This window comes from Chelonia mydas, chromosome 16, assembly GCF_015237465.2.
Source record: "Chelonia mydas isolate rCheMyd1 chromosome 16, rCheMyd1.pri.v2, whole genome shotgun sequence".
Lineage (NCBI taxonomy): Eukaryota > Metazoa > Chordata > Testudines > Cheloniidae > Chelonia > Chelonia mydas.
The window spans coordinates 17,601,913-17,615,558 of NC_057857.1; the positions used below are offsets into that span (position 1 = coordinate 17,601,913).

Genomic DNA, 13,646 nt, shown 5'->3' on the forward strand with positions numbered 1-13,646 from the left:
AAATGGGGACCGTTTGAGCTGCTTCCCTGGCAGCCAAATGCCCTGTCATGCGATTTCTCACCACAGCCTTTGGAAAGCACTATTAAGAGCCCTTCTCTGCCTTGGTTAGGCTTGTTTCTCAGGCAGCGTGACAGGATGAGGAGGAAATGTGCCAGGAATGGCTCCATCTACTCTCCATAGAGTTGGAGTCTATTTTTAAACATCCCCCGACTCCCCTGGGACTTGCAAAGCAGTTGGAGGTGTGGGGACGCTGCTCACAGAAAACTCCCAAGCCAAGCTGAATTCCAGTTCAAAGTCCTGAAAGGGCATGGAGCGACCCAGGGAAATGCAAGCCATGTATAGGAACCTGGACATCTTGTGCTCACTGGGGTCCGTGAGCAAACAAACGCTCCACCCCACAAACACGTACCATGCAAACACACAGCTCCCCTATCACACACACATTCAACCCACAAACACGTACCACACCCCTATCCTACACACACACACACACACACTTCTGCCCCACAAACATACCATGCAAACACACTGCTCCCTATCTCACACACACACACACCCCCCTCCTCTGCATACACTTGTGCCACACACTTTCCCCCTTATGAACACAAACCATACCACCCGCCCATATGGACACAAACACAACCCACACACACGGATATATAAACACACATCTCCCTCTCTCAGACACCACACACTTCCATCTCACACACAGATACCAAGACACACAACCCTCCCAAATACCACACAAATAGCCTACATATAGAGTGACACCAAAGTACATCCCTCATTCACGGACACACAACCAGCCTTGCTTAATAGTGTCATTATTGGGGTGGTTCCTAGAGGCCCCATTGAGCTATTGCCCACACACAATGGAAAGTTGATCTCAGCCCCAAAGAGCTTGTGTAACCCCGACAGACCCGGGTCGTCGGCAGGCGGGATCGAACCTGGGATCTCTGGAGCTAAATGCATGAGTCTCTACTGCATGGCTCTTAGCAAAGGCTATGGCAGACTCATTAATCTCTAAGTGGTCTCCGTGCGGTTAGCGGGGACAGAATACCACACCCAGGAGGTGAGTGGGTTACAATTGCAATTAGGAAACAGCAGGTGATTACAACAAACAGCCAAGGGCAGCACAAGGTAACAGTGAGGCAACCGGAATGGGTGTTATAAGCAGTGGCCTCCACACACCAGCTGCCTCGCCGTTGTCAAAGGTTTTGAGCCTGTCCCCTGCGGGAGAGGAGCTCTAAGGACAGGTTTAAGGGCATCCCTGGTCAGATTTTCACAGGGATGGCCTGGAAGATAGCACAAAGGTGTTTGAGGGAAAGCTGGAGGATGGGCATCGTTAGCGGAACACAGGTGGGGGCCGGCTCGTTAAGCATGCAACATGACTGCTCAGGAGAGATCCCCTCAGAATGCCACAGACGGGGTTTTAAACCACCACCTTTCCTTTCTGTTTTACAGATTTTTCTACTCAAGTCAATTCCACGTCCCTGAACTCTCCAACTGGCCGGGGGCCTATGGCCGCACCTTCCCTCCATCCATCCATCGGGCCAGGCATTGGCTCCTCGCTGGGCTCTCCGGGTCAGCTCCATTCGCCCATCAGCACTCTGAGCTCCCCCATCAATGGCATGGGCCCTCCTTTCTCTGTCATCAGCTCCCCCATGGGGCCTCACTCAATGTCTGTCCCTTCGACTCCCAGCCTTGGATTCGGAACCGGCAGCCCACAGGTGAGCGGGGAGGAGAGAGCTGGGGGCTATGGGGGAGGAGAAGGGTTTTATTTACAAACAGTGGGAAACGAAAAGTATCTTATCCACATGGATTATAAAAAAAAAAAAAACGTAGCAATGAGCTCAAACCAAGGCCCCAGACCGGAACAGCCGGTGAGGCGTTCTGATTCCAGATCCAGTTCTGAACTACACAGATGGGATCCCTCCAGATCCGGACACCTCCAAACATGAGCAAGGTTCCCTGCGTGGTGCACCTGGACTCATGGAATTTTGTGGGGCGGTGGCTCAGTACGATCAGGGGTGGGAGCTTGGCTTTACAAACCATGTGCCTGATTCTCCTCTGGCTTACGCTAGCCTCAGCCTGGTGTACCATTGTGGATCCCAGGGGCATATACTCCCGAGCTCCACCAGTGTATGTGAGAAGAGAGTCAGCCTCCATCATTAGTGAAAGGTGTCACCCGACAGGGATGTTGTCAGGCTGTTTGCCTGGGCTTCGTGTTATTGGGCTGCAATGGGGACAGAGTCACTCGGCCATTTAAAGAACAGTCCTGGTCAACAGCAAAAATCCAGCTGAAAAGCCTACGAGCGGAGCTGGTGCAAGCGTGTCTGGGATCCTTTGCAAAGCTGGTTGATTGATGTCAGCAGAGCCGACACGGGTGCCACTGAGAGCAGAAACAACTGGATTCAAGGGCTTCCATCCTGGGATGAGCCAGGAACAAAATGGGAGACAGGGCAAAAATAGCTGTCAGGGCCGGCTGGAGACCTGCCCTGCTCTTGGCATAAACTGGAGGCTGTTTTAACACCTGTGCTCGTGCTGGGGCAGTCCTGTCCTGTAGCTGAGAAGAGCCAGAACTATCATACGCCCCCGTGCCGGGTATAGCGCTGTTCTGGGGCCCCCCTTTTCTGTATCGCCCCTATATACTGCTCCCTCTTGTTTCCCAGGCCGAATGTGTTCCCCTTCTCTTCACTGGCGGAGGGAAGCGCTGGGGTTTGCTGACTGAAGATTATGTAAAAATCTCCCGCTATAAAGAAATAAGCGCCTTTTAAAAATAGCCAGAGCTGGGAGAGCCGCCCCGGCCCTGCCACCTGTTGCTGGCTGACTGCGTATTACGTTGAGCAAAAGGGCAGATTAAGGGGTTGGCTACCACCTGCCGCTTGCTGTTGGTTTATTTATTTCACAGCCTCTCCGGGAGTCAAACACCTGCCAGCACCTTTATTTTTATATCAGCCTGATTTATTTTCGAGGGATAACCGCTTTCTTGGCTGGGGATGGGGGGGAGTGGCATTTTGTGCATGCCTGAGATGGAGCTATAAAGTCTGGGCTCCTCTGTCCCCCAACCCATTCATCACCCTCAGGATTCCACTTTTGTGCCCCAGAGAACAGCGTAGGGGTGCAGGGATAGACAAAGAGTCCCTCGTGGGAGCCTGTCCTAAATCAACCCGAGTCTGCTGGAGTTCTGTCAGCACCGACTGTCCAAGCGTGAGAGCCGGTGCCGGAGGGGATGGAGACCTCGTCCATGTCCACGTGTCTGGTGCTGGGTGGGTCAGTGCCGCTGGTGTAAATAGCTATAGCATGTGTCTGTTCAGGGGCTGCTGGGGCCACTGGGGCCCCTGATGCCACCTAGGGCAGCCAAAACAGTTGCTCTGATTTATGGACCCCATGGGGCTTCGCAGGGTTGCAGAATTGCCAGAGAACATGCCACGTCCCCTGCCCCTGCGCTGAGTTCTCCTCCACTCTGCCAACCCCAGAACCCATGTCTCCTGGCTCCCTATCCGGTGCTCTGTCCACTAGGCGAATCAATACATATGCCTATCCCCAGCATGGTGTCAACACTGAGCACCTTGGGTAGACAGACTGCCTTCCACCTTAAGGTCAGGAGGTGAGAAGTGAAACAACACTTCACAACTGTCTGTGGCATGAAGCCAGGGCAGTGGGAGACATGTAACAATGTGAGTGTGTGAGCTGCGAGCGGGAGAGAGTGAGAGGTTGGGATGGGAAGGGGCGACATCGCCAGAGTTTCAATGACACACCGCGGTTGTTTTAGGAAGCAGAGATGCACAAGACAGAGGAACTGAAATGAGAAGCCACGGAACAGAAAAGGGGAATTGAGAGCACATCAGATGGCGCTTAGCAGAACCCAAGCATTTACAGCAGCTCTAGACCCTGATGGTGTACCAAGAGTGCCTGTTATTTGCTCATGGCCTGTCTTAAATGGTTTTCCTGGAGGAGACAGTTTAAGATATTTTCAGTCTAATGGCTTTCGCTATCTGTCCCCTGTCTGTGAGCATTAGGCCCCTGTCATCGTTAGGGGCAGAAGGACTTACCTGAGCCTGCAGTGAGAGGGGAGGGAGGCAGTCCCCATCATCACAGTGTGGAGGAGGGCAGGCAGACAGGAGAGGAATGCGATTCCCTTTGTCTTTGTACCAGCCCGCAAAGCGCCGAGGTTAATGAAGCATGTCCCCCGCGTTGCAGAGGGGAGATGGCACTGATGGAAGGTGGTTTGAATCAGATGGCAGATGCCACTTGCCATCAGACTACGCCTCGTTAGAGCTGGAAACCTAGCAGACCAGAAGGACACCAGAAGGATGAGGTGTGCCGGGCAAAGAGCCGCGAAGCCACACGCCTCCCAGCCCCGCTCGCTCTCCTTTGCAAAGTTTGTTTTGTTCTCTCCCCCATGGAACATTCTGTCCCTGCTGAATATATGCTGGTGCCCGTAAGCTTTGCGGATGGGCCTAAAGAAAGGCCAAGGGTTGGGCCAGCAAGGGTCTTCCCCAGACTTCCTGTAGTGCTGGACTGGGCCAGGGCAGAGTGTTTCAGGAGGAAGGGAAATGACGTTTAGGGCAAACAGGGCTGTAGCTTCCAGCTGCATCCAGAGGGCAGAGCTTGGCCTCTCTGATGTCTTTGGGGAACTCGAGGAGCTGGTAGCACTTGGCTTAAGAGCTAGGCATAGTGCAGGCAGGGGTCATATTAGTTTCCCATGCAGCACAGTTTGCCAGTACCCCTCACTCTCCCCTTCAGCTCCCTCTGCTATTCCAGGCCTGTTGATGCACCTCACTTCTAATCTGCACTTTAGTCTCGGTCGACTGTTCCAGGTCTGGGGCCCCCTGCACAGCTCTACTGATCTGGCCTGCAACATTCCCGATTGTCCCTCTCGTGAGTGATCCAGAAATAAAAGGGAGTGAGCAAGTCAGTCTTGCTGGAGCTATGCCTCACGCTTACTGGATTCTGTCGTCCGGGGATCCCAAACTGGTTTTCAAATACTCCAGCCTCGGAGAGCACCCTCCTGTGAGGTTGGTACCGTCACCTCTATTTTAGCAACGGGGAAACAGAGCACTGAGAGGCGAAGACGTCTGCCGCAGGCCACCCACAGCACGATTGCAGAAGATCCCAGGGCAAGATTATCGAAAGGGCTCTCTCTTGCTCGCACACGTGTGTACATATGACATCGAAAGGGCTCAGCATCCAGCCATTTCCATGGTGATATCCAATGTGCTGAATTCTCGTGAAAATCCGGTCTGATAGTGAGTCCCTGGCAGTGCCAGGAATTGAACCCAGGAGTCCTGATAAACAGATCAGGACTTAGCTCTTTTTAAAAAAAATTGTGGGATCGTCATTTTTTTCTTGACAACCCCAGGAATCTCTGAAGAACATATATGAGAAAGAAAAAGAAAGAAAGGAAGAAAGAAAGAAAGAAAGAAAGAAAGAAAGAAAAAGGAAATTACATTTGAGTATATTTCATAATCCCTTCTTCTGCTCACTTCAGTGCCATTCGCAGGACCCAGGTGCAAAACTGGAGAAGCAGCAGCAGCCTATAGGACTGTGGCAGACCCCCCCAGGCATTTCTTGTAGCAGCTCTGCGGATGCCTGGGGAAAGCGAGGACAGATCAGACACAGAGTTAAGCTGTGGCGACTCTCTCAAAGCGGTCTCATTCCTTCAGACACAATTTATTCTTTTTAAGGACATCTGTGGACTCCGTGGCAGTTTTTAGACCTGGCTGCTATCGGGCCCCAACAGAGAGGACCCGGATCCCCAGAGCTTAAAACAAAGTCAACAGTAGAGAGAGGAATGGAACCCAGGAATCATGATACCCAGTAACTTGTTCCAATTGCTAGGCAATGCTGCCCACTTCCACTGTGAGCTAACTCGAAGCACTTCCTTGTTATCAGCCCTGTGGCCCTCCGCTGCGCACGCTGAGCTGAGTTTGTGCTCACCAAAAGCAGAACTAGGTTCCATATGGCGACGAGGGTGAAGCTTTGGGCCAGGCTGGCTGGTTTTCTCACTACCCCAGCTTCAGGTTTTTGCTCTGCAGCCTTAAACCCAAGAGGAAGGAGCAGTATGCGCCAGGGGAGAGTGTGGGAACCAAGAGGTGCACGTGTAGCCTGCCTGTGGTTTCGGGCAGCCTCTGAAAGAGGAAACGGAGGCGGTTCCCATTCCCATGTGCTGACTCAGCAGCTAGTTGGGGCTCCTGCTGACTCATGGGGTAACACTCCCTGTATCAGTTTCGGGTCCCAGCCCCTAGAGGACGGGCAAGCGAAGAACCAGGGACTGCTGACCCCTAGCCATGTGCCAAGGGGGACAATGGGGCTTTCCACTGGATCTGCCCTTTATACCAGCCTTCCCTTCCCTGCCTATATTCAGTCCCTTGCTCTCTGCAGTCACACTGCACCAGCCCCCCAGAAATGCTCGGTCTGACAGTGCTAGTCTCTCTCACCCCCTGAAGTCAGAAGGACATTTGGTTTCTACATGGAGTGAGTGATTAGCTCAAAGTAGGGGAGCACTGGGATCAACTGGTGACTTCTCCTCTGCTTGTTGAAGGTATCTGCTGCCCAGCAGTCAAAGTGGGCACGCTGTCTGGATTTTCTTCACTGCTCCTGGATGTCCATACAGCCAGAAACATCTTTGATCACCTTCAACTGCACCATTCCTCTCCAGGGCAGACCTAGTAACAGCGATTCTTGGTACCTGCAGCCTGGACCACTGAAATGTGTTCCCATCTGGGCCTGATTCTAAAGGTCACGCCAGAAGGTGCAGCAGGAAGTGATGCCTCTTAGACAGGATGAATGTGAATGCCATACACCAGTGCTCCTCTTGTATATTGGTTGGCTCTCAAATTCTGGTCCACTCCTCATCTTCAAAGCCCGGAATGGGCTTGGGACTGGCTATCTCAGTGAGAACTTGTCTGCCTGCTCCCCACAACACACCAGAACATTTTGACTGAGGGGCACAGGTTTGAATTTGCACTGATCAGAGCTGGGGAATTACTTCTACAGGAAACCAGCTTTTACCCATTCCCTTTAAGGAGCTTTACAAGATGCACTTGTTAAATCTGGAGTTGTGTCAACCCCTTAAAAAAAACAACACAACCAACAACTGTATTTGTTGTAGGCCACACAACAAGCATTGGAGCAACCTGAGCACTGGAGAAAGGCAGCTTACCAGGAGGGTGAAGGAAACTTTCATCTTCAACAGGCAGCTGATGTTCTTTGACCTTATTGGGGTACCCAGAAGCTGTGGTGATGCGTGCTGTCGAAAGATGTTTAATAATCATCAGCTGCATTTTGCAATCGGACCTATATTCCTATAAAGCGCTGAAGCAAACTGTTGGGTTTGATTGCACCTAAACCTTATGAAGATTCAAAGTGTGGATCCTTATCTAATTCATAGGTTTTAAGGCTGGAAGGGACCATTATGATCATCTAATCTGGCCTTCCAAATAAAACAGGCCATGGAATTTCACCAAGTGGTTCCTTCATCAAGCCCGTAACTTCTGGCTGAGCTAGAGGATCCCTTTTAGAAAGGCAAAAAGTGTCAAGCAATGGAGAGCCCACCATGTCCTCAAGTAAAATCAAAGCCCATGGCGAGCATTTAACAGAAAAATCCAGAGAAACACATTTTTTAGTCCTGAGATCCAAGCCTGCTTTAGCTCCTCCTTTTCCTCTCCCCCATTTTGGAATAAAAATTCAGTGCTGCGTACTTTGGGGCTTAGGGTGCTAGTAAGAAAGGGGAGACCACAAATATTGTGGGCACACTAAAGCCGAGACTCCCAGAAATTGAATCTTGCACTCAGCAGCCTTTCTGTGTTTCAAATTTCCCACCTCCCCGTCTCTCAGGGACAGCTGCCAACAGGGCAGTTTGAACAGAACAGAGAAGAGATTTTCAAGCACCCTTGTGTTCCTAGATTTGTACAGGAAACGTGCCAGTCAGCTGAAAGGGAACAATGGAGTGGTTCAGCAGAAGTCTTGACGGAGACAGGATGGGGAAGAGGGGATGATCGCCTGAGAGACGAGACCACATCAGCTGATTCAGGAGGAGTGTCGGAGGCGGGCAAGATGGGAAGTGCAGATTTTGCCATGGGCATTTGAGGAACCAAAAGTGCAGGGTCATTCATGAGACGGGGACTGAATGTCGTAGAGAATAGGCAAAATGTGAATGAGCACCATTGCCCTCCACTGGAAGTGATCAGAACAACTTGGCTGTATGTGATAGGCCCTATGCCTCTGCCAGCTAACGGAAACACCCCTTTAGCCCCAGTGGCAAGGACCTGTGCCTTCCGAGCAGTAGGCCCTGACTTCTACCCCTGCTGAGGCTGTGACACTTGTGTGCCAAAGTGGTAGCTCGAACGTCCTAGGCATACACGGGGTTTTCTCCATAAAGAATGTCAGCGGCTGAGTTTCGTGTGACCGTCCCAGTTAATCCCATGGAAATCTGTCTGTGTGTCCATCCCTCAGGTCTTTCCATCTGTCTATTATCCGTCCAGGGGTTTTAGCCCGTACTCCTCATGGTAACTGAATGCCATTCAAGTCTCTCGTATATCTCCGACGAACCTGTGGATCCTCCATACAGATGTTCATATATTCTTATGTCCTTACCTCAGAGGATGGGGCCCAGAGGTCCTAAGGATCTGTCGTTTCCTCAGCAAACCAGGCAGGGCTTTTGGGTGAGGTAGGGAGGAGATTTAAAACTCTCTCTTGTGGGTGGGTTTACCTTGCTCCTTTCTGTGGTTATTAATCATCTGACAGACACATTTCCTAGGGTCACAGATGTGCAGCGTTAAAGGCCACAAGGGACCATGGTCATCATCTAGTCTGACTTCCTGCATAGCACAGACCATAGGACCTCCCTGGATTAATTCCTGCTTGAAATCCAATAGCTGTGGTTGAGTTACAGCATCTCTTTTAAGAAAAACAAAACATCCCATCTTGATTAAAGTATTTCCAGGGACAGAGAATCCATCATAACCCTTGGTAAGTTCTTCCAATGGTTAATTACCCTCACTGTTAAAAATTTACATCTTATTTCTATTCTTAATTTGTCTAGCTTCAACTAGAGCCATTGGATCTCATTAGACATTTGTCTACTAAACTGAAGAACCTCTATTACTAAATTTCTTTTCCTCACTTAGGTACTTCTAGACTCATCAAGTTACCTGTTAGTTTTCTATTTGGTAAGCAAAATAGATTGAGCTCCTTCAACCTGCCACTAGAAGGCCTGCTTTCCAATCCTTTAATCATTCTCATGGCTCATCTCTGAACCCTGTCCAATTTATCAATAGCCTTCTTGAAGTGTGGACACGAGGTGTGAACACCAGTACTCCAGTATGAATGAAACCATCAGACTTACATTTTTTAAACCAATGCATGTCTCTAGGGAGGGAGGGAGTGGTTTTGCTTTAATGGAAGAAATGTAGAGAGGGCAGAAATATCATGAGAACCCCAGTGTTCTCCATTCCTGCATCTGTTGCAAGGCTGGGAGAAGTCCTCGTGTATTAGATAACATATTAAGGGCCAAATTCTACACTCAGGGATTCTGGGGTGAGTCTGAAGTAATCCTACTGACTTTAGCAGCCTTTCCTTGGGTACACACTTGAGAAACTGAGAGCAGAATTTGACTATAAGACCACAGGTCTTGATCCAAAACCCATTGAAGCTGACAGAGAGACTCCCATTGACTTGAAAGGCCTTTGGATCAGGCTCATAGATGACTGTTCAGATTCTTTTCAGGCATTGTGTCTTGCGGGTGGGGGGCTATGCGGTGCTTTCCCAGCACAGCGGATTGGAAAGCCCCAGGCTGTGCATCATGCCAGGCATTTGATCAGCCCGATAAGAGTGGGAATCCTCCCTTCCTTTCCCACCACATGCTCTCTCATCACTTTGGTCCCTTCTGAGATGATGACATGTACACATCCTCCCTCCCCGCCACGCCATGCTGGTTGCTAAGATCCTCATGCACCAGGGACTCAAGAGCAGAGCAGTTCATAGCAAGAATGAATGAATGAGAGGCCTGGCAAAATATCTGCAGCAAAAGGGATTTTGTGGTGGTACGTCAGGGGTTGGTTTTTCAGATGTAAATTGCCTATTTACCGCTGGTGTTTGTGACACACAATCTGGAGAGCTCTATTTCCTTCACGATGGAATTTTGCACAAAATGTTTTTGCCACCTAGATGATTGTTAAAAGGAAAAGAACACTTTGGTGCAAGAGGTCCCTAGTGTTCATAACAGCAAGTATGGACCAGCGGTTAGGGTGCTAGCCTGGGACTTGGAAGACAGGCGGTCAGTTCCCTGTGCCATTGTATTTTCTTGTATGGCCTTGGACAAGTCACTTAGGGCAGTGGTTCTCAACCTTTTCTCATTTATGGACCCCTAAAAAATGTCAAATGGAGGTGCGGCCCTTTTTTAGAAGTCTTAGACATGGTGGGCATCTGCAGGCCACAGGGTGACAACCCCTGACTTAGGGTATGTCTACAGAGCAACTAGACACCCGCAGTTCACCCGTGCCAGCCAACTTGGGCTAGCAGGGCTCAGGCTGTTTCACGTGGGCTGTTTGACTTCAGAGAAGTGTAGACTTCTGGGCTCTAGGACCCTGCAAGGTGGGAAGGTCCCAAAGCTTGGGCTCCAGCCCAAGCAGAAAATCGACACAGTGCCCTGTGAGCCTGAGTTGGCTGGCACGAGCCAGCTGTGGGTTTTTCTGTGCTGTGTCTACACTGCAACTGACAGGTTTCATTCCCAGCTTGGATGGATGTACACGTGCCAGCTTTGATCAAGCTACTGTGCTAAAAAGAGCAGTGGGCCTCAGTGCCTTGGGCTAGCTGTCTGCGCACAGTCCGGTCCAGAATCCTGGGCATGTACTTGGCAGCTAGCCTGTGGCCACACGGCTATTTTTAGGCACTAGCTCAATCAAAGCTAACATGTATACGTCTACCCGAGCTGGGAAGTACACCTCCCTGCTGCTGTGTAGATGGATCCCCCATCTCTCTGTGCCTCAGTTCCCCATCTGGACAATGGAGATAATGGCACTGCCCCGCCTCGCAGGGCTGATGTGAGGAGAAGTACATTAAAGGTCGTGAATTACTGTGGTGATGAGGCCCATATAAGTACCTATGATAGCTAGATAGAGGGGGTGGATGGGGATAGATAGAATGAGAAGAAAGCACCAACACGCCTATCCTCCTTCATACTATCTATCTATCTACTGCAAAGTAATTCCAAATCACCAGTCACATGGTCTGCTGGGTTAAATATCATACTTCACATCTCTGAGTTCTGTTCTCACCTCTGCCCCATACTGAGACTTCATAATACTTTCCATGTAACTAACACTTCGCAAGGGATACATACTAGGATGTTAATGGCTGCTGTGTTTGCTGCTATACATCCGGGGAGCTATTTAAGCCTCCCTAACCCTTTCTGGCTGACCTGGTGGGGATGGAGTAAGTAGAAGAAAGGGGACAAGGAAAAGAGAAGTCAAGGGGATTTGCAGAGGGAACATAAGTAGAAACTGAGCTGAGGGGCCCTACACAACCCCAGATCCCTAATTCCAGCCCTGCTGCATCTGTGACCTGTAGCCATTCACTAAGTATCTTTCCCTTCAAGAGATAACACGAGAAGATGGTCTATAAATCCCAAGGTCTAGGGCAGCCAAACTGTGGTGTCCTGGTCTTCATCATCTGTGCAGGCGATCTCAGCCGGGGTGCTCCCACATATAATCACTGCAAATCATTTTCTCTGTTTGGTGTCCTGAGGCGGCATTAGGGGGAATCTTCCTAACACATTTAGATAAGGGCTCTCCTGCGGAGGTGGGTGGAAATTTGGCAGCAGGAAAGGAATTTGCCTTCCCATTAAATCAACCGGCAACAGTGGTTTAAGGGACTAGCTTATTAGAGAGTGGTGTCAGCTCTTACTGCTTCCCTGGCTTTATGGAAGGATTAGTTGGATCCCCGGCCCCTTCCCCTTGTTGTAACATGAAGCCTGTGATCTGAATATTCACAGAGGCATGATTTTATCCTGCTGCAGGGATGAGTTGCCCTTGTCATCTTATTACAGTGGGATTGGATGTTTGCTGCTTGCTCTTTTTCCAGGGCAGTGGATTAGTGATCTTTGGAGATCTGTGTTTGAATTCTTGTTTTGGCTCATAAGATACTGGTAATTTCAAGCTAGCATCGTGCCCACTAAGGAATGTTTCCCGTGTCACACCCAATTTGGTACAACCATTCGGTTTAATGCAATTGTCAGGGTGGGGGTGAAGACTGGAATAATAGTCATGTTCTGGTCTAGGCCCGGGAGGCCTGGCAGGGGTGCTCCAAAAAAGCGAGGCTCAAACACGGCAAAAGCGGTGAATTATTGGCTTTATTGAAGATAAGTGACACACCCACAACAGGGACTCCAAGCGTTGCTGTCACGGCGGTGGAGAGCCCAGCGAACCAGAGCAATGCCTGGGACGGAGTCCAACGAAGGGGTGGGTAGCAGACATTAATATACACTTAACATTATCAGCTCATGTATAATTACTACGGGGTTGTGCTCCTTTACTGGCATGGGGCCACACGAGGCAGTCAAGGCCGGTTGAGGACCGGTTTCGACTGGTTCCTCATGTCCGACACTGACCGATAGTAACCGTCTGCACGAGAAAGCGTTCTTCCCTAGCTAGGCCGTCACAGAGTCTTCCGCAGTCCCTTACAGGTCAGCTCCGAGGTTAGTGAGGCCCCATCGGGCTCCATCCCTGGCTGTGAATGGTGCCCAGATCATCACATTGGTTGAGTGCAATTGCAAGAACTTTACATAGGTTGGGGCCCCTATGAGTAGAGCCCTGCAAATCCTCAGATATCCACTTCATATTCCCGGACCTTTTTGGCGGATAGTGAAGCGGATGCGGATACAACTGTGCAGGGCTCTACCCATAGGTCTCAGCCTCCAGGGGGTAACTTCCCCCCATGGGCTCAGCCCTGCAGGGCCCCTCACCGGCTGACTCCGCAGCTTGGGGCTGCTTTGCCCTGCCTGCACGGGTGGCGTGGCGGCTGCTGCTGGCCGCACTGCGAGCGACGGGGTCTCGTGGCTACAGCCGGATCCTGGCTGTGCAGGGGGCGGTGCCCGAAGGGACCAGCCCACACTGCTGGGCTCTTTTTTTCGGGCTGCTGGCTCTCTTCCCCGCTCCCATCCCCAGCATAGATGGCATCATCCGCAGCAGCCAGGCGTTCTCAGCTTCCTATGGCTGTCAATAGGGCTCTAGTATACGGCAGCCACGTGGCCTAATGGATAACACGGGTGGCGCCTGGCCCGTGGCGTCCAGCTCGGGCTGCCCAGGGGGCTCAGTGTGCTCGGGGCCAGCAGCCATGGCTGGGGCTGGGCAGCAGGCTGGAGTCGGGGCTGTCTAGCACCTGCTTGCCACGCCACTTCCCGTCCAGCGGCTCGGGCCCCTCGGGCAGCGCCAGCATCCCCACCATGGCTCGCCCTGGCTGCACTCCCAGCCCACCGGCTCCTAGGCAGCAGAGCCCCCCCAGCCACGGGGATTGGAGCGGGCGCCCCACCTCTCCACCCCTTTGTGCCCCATCATGCGCTACTGCTATTGGATGCCCCCGGGAGCACCACATGAAGTCATACCACTTCCCCCCCACCTCCTCGCGCCACCCGGAGACCCTGC

The 13,646-nt window shown here is 51.3% G+C and overlaps 1 protein-coding gene across 2 annotated transcripts in view; it reads left to right on the forward strand.

Moving 5' to 3' along the window:
• Nucleotides 1-13,646, forward strand: part of RXRA (retinoid X receptor alpha) — a 226,725-nt gene that overhangs the window by 144,982 nt on the left and 68,097 nt on the right. For both annotated transcript variants that reach the window (XM_027823386.3, XM_007061008.4), the window contains exon 2: nt 1,465-1,730. In XM_027823386.3, coding sequence (XP_027679187.1) covers nt 1,465-1,730 — 266 coding nt within the window. The remainder of the gene's footprint in view (nt 1-1,464; nt 1,731-13,646) is intronic.